Source organism: Chaetura pelagica, unplaced genomic scaffold, assembly GCF_000747805.2.
Source record: "Chaetura pelagica isolate M959 unplaced genomic scaffold, ChaPel_1.0 scaffold599, whole genome shotgun sequence".
NCBI lineage: Eukaryota > Metazoa > Chordata > Aves > Apodiformes > Apodidae > Chaetura > Chaetura pelagica.
The window spans coordinates 4905-8071 of NW_009954501.1; the positions used below are offsets into that span (position 1 = coordinate 4905).

Genomic DNA, 3167 nt, shown 5'->3' on the forward strand with positions numbered 1-3167 from the left:
TGCCGACTGGAGGAAGCACGGGAAGCGCCGAGGCTTCCTGGAGAAGCACCGTCTGCAGCTCACCCGAGGGCGTTCTGAAGTAGACCTGCCGGGAGGGGAGGAGAGGAATGAGAAGGACCAGCCACGCTCACCAGGCAGAGCTTCAGAGAATCAGGAAGGTTGGAAGGTACCTGGAAGATCAGCAAGTTCCTGCCATGAGCAGGGAACCCTCCCACTAGACCAGGCTGCACAAAACCTCGTCCAACCTGGCCTTAAAAACCTACAGGGATGGGGCACCAACAGCCTCCCTGGGCAACCCAGTTCCTTAAGTGAAGAGCTTCTTCCTAATATCTCACCTAAATCTCCCCTCTCTCAGTTTAAAACTATCACCCCTTGTCCTGTCATGGTCTCCCTCCCCACACAACTCAAGAATTTGGTGCCCAAGCATCTGAAGACCCTTGGTGGAGCTCCTGAAGAAGCTCCTGGCCTTGCATGGCAGCAAGGGGCTCCTCTGGCCTTGCAGCCTGGTTTCCAAAGGCACCACTAAGACACAGTGGCTGTGAATCCCCACTCCCCCACCTCCTCCATCTGAGCAGGGCAGACTGTCCCAACCCCAGTTGGTGGCACAGGACACTGCACTCCTAAAAAGCAGGTGGCCAGCAAAGGAGATGGAATAAAGCCCTGCAGAGGGAAGAGATGTGCTCCCAACCCTTCTTAAGGCATCAGAGAATCCACACAAGCGATGCCTAAACTGGACACCAAGCTGAGGATGTTTTTAATGCCTGAGTTAAGAGCTGGGAGGAGAAACAGGGCAGGAGGCAGTACCTGGGTGGGGGTGGGTTCCGTCGTCTGGATCTGGAAGTTCTGGGAGGGTTTCTGGGGGATGGTGGGGAGGGTGGCAGAGGCAGCCTGGACCACCCGCAGGGCCTGCTGTGGGATCTGCACCATCGGAGGTTCCTGCTTGGGCTGCACCACCTGGACCTGCTGCAGCACAGCTGGCTGGCCCGAGCCTGGGCTCTGCACGATCAGCAGGTTGTTGCCTGCCTGGATGATGTTCTCTGCCGTGGTCTCTATCAAGACGGTCTCCACCTGCTCGGCCACGGCCATGGCAGTGGGGTGGGCAGGGGACATGGCTTTCTTCCGAGGCTTTTTGTTGGGTTTTGAGGGGCTTTCTGTAAGGATCTGAGCCTGAGGGCCCTGCTCAGCGGGATTCACCAGGTTGTTCACAGGCAGGGTCAGAGTCACGTTGCTGCCACCAGTTAATTTGACCACGTTGCCTTGTGCTGGAGAAGCTCCAGCCTTCTGTGCTGGAGCTGGTTTGATGGGCACGGGCTTGTGAGAGGAAGAGGAAGGAGTGAGGATGGCTTGATTAGTGCCTGGAATAATCTGGATCTGGTTGGTGAGGTTGGGTTGGACCTGGATGGTTTGTCCCCCCACGGCCTGGAGCTGGGGCACTGCCTGGTACTGGATGTTGGTGGAGGAACGTGTCCCCTTGTTGATGACAGTTGGATTCTGAATGGCAAACACCAGCTGCCCCCCGGGGTAGGAGGTGCCAACCTGAGAGCCCTGGATCTGGAAGAGGTTTCCTTTCGACGACAGGATCCCAAAGCTGTTCTTACTGGAGCCCAGAGGGAGAGGAGCAGGTTTGATGGGAATGAGTTTCCGAGGTGTTGGCTGAGGAGGAGCAGGAGGAGCCACAGCAGCTTCCACAGCGGGGGGACCGATCTTGCTACACGTGGCTGCGAGGAGGGCGAGCGGGGAGGGCTGGGAGTCCTGGGGGGGAGAGGGGCAGGTTACACAGGGGCTTGTGCCAGACAGCTGGAGATCCAGCCAGCAAAGGAAAGGGTACAGAACCTCCAAAGGGTACAGAACCCCTCATTAAGAGAACTGCTTAATTACCCCTACCACGTGGGCCTCTCACTCACACTTTCAGCCATCAGGGCTGAATCATGTTCTTACAGCCTCTATCAAGCTGCAAACACCCCAGGAGTGTGTGGCCTTCCCAACCCGGAGAGTTTCAGGCAGTTCTAATTCCATGACCACCTTGTGGTATCAGCTTCTAACACAACCCAGGAGAAAATTAAGGAAAACACAGTGTGGGGAAGAGGACCAAGGCTTGGAAAAGTTGGGGCTGGGAATGAGTCTAGAGCACGGCTCTGTGACCTCCTCCTGACATGGCCACTCTGGCTGTGGTGAAGGCAGGAGGGGAGACAAAGGATGCAGCGTGTGCTGTCCCACACCCTGGGATGTGTCCCTGAGCCCCAGCAGGGGTTTGGGAGCCCCCCCTGTGCTCACCTGGGCAGTGGAGGCCGCGGGCTGCAGGTACTCGCTGGGGCTGACAGCAGCGGTGGCGGCCATGCTGGCTGGTGATCTGCAGGGAGGGAGCAGAGAGATGGAGAGGTCAGAGCAGCAGCAGCAGCTGAGACCACAGATCCACCACGTACAAGGCCCCAGAGCCCAAAGGATTCTCCTGGTTTCTCCCCAGAATGTCACAACTCACTCACATGCCTTCGGTGGGGGGTTGCAAAGGGGCTGGACAAACTTCATCACTTTCTTCCTGCACTTTCCTTTGCTACTGAAGGGAAATCCCAGAGTAACAGACTGCTTTGGGTGGGAAGGGACCTTCAAGATCATCCAGTTCCACCCCCCCTGCATGGGCAGGGACACCTCCCACCAGCCCCGGTTGGTCCAAGCCCCATCCAACCTGCCCTTCAACACTGCCAGGGATGGGGCAGCCACAGCTTCCCTGGGCAACCTGTTCCAGGCTCTCACCACCCTCACACTCAAGAATTTTCTCCTCATCTCCGCTTTCCAAGTTTTAAAACCTTGTACCGCAGCCCTGACACAGGTGAGCTGAGGGGAAGGTCTGGAGGAGGATGAGGAGCAGCACGATGAAGACACAAAGCCCTGGATGGCTTAAAACACATCATGCCAGCCCAAAATTCCCTGTCACCTAAGGACAGCGAGGGGCTCTTTGCTGCTCACAGGGTCCAGCACTGCAGCAGAGCTGGTCTCTGCCCGGGGCAGGTGAAGGGAAGATTTAGCAAAGACAGACCTGCCATTTAATGACCTCCTGCAGGAGATTCAGGGTTGGAATGGGAAAAGGAGGAGTGGGTTTGGTTTCGAAGGGAACAAACTCCACGCTCTGCAGCGCGGCTGGTGAGGGAGGTGAGAGGCAGCAGCCCAGG

The 3167-nt window shown here is 57.3% G+C and overlaps 1 protein-coding gene across 1 annotated transcript in view; it reads right to left on the minus strand.

Moving 5' to 3' along the window:
• The window catches only part of SP2 (Sp2 transcription factor), a gene marked incomplete at its 3' end in the record, with an annotated part of 6487 nt that extends 4108 nt beyond the window's left edge, over positions 1–2379 (minus strand). Inside the window, exons 1-3 of the mRNA XM_010004630.1 lie at positions 2275–2379; positions 805–1752; positions 4–85 (exon numbers count right to left, since the gene is read on the minus strand). Of these exons, the coding sequence (XP_010002932.1) occupies positions 4–85; positions 805–1752; positions 2275–2337 (1093 nt within the window). The remainder of the gene's footprint in view (positions 1–3; positions 86–804; positions 1753–2274) is intronic.
• Between the last annotated feature and the right edge of the window lie 788 nt (positions 2380–3167).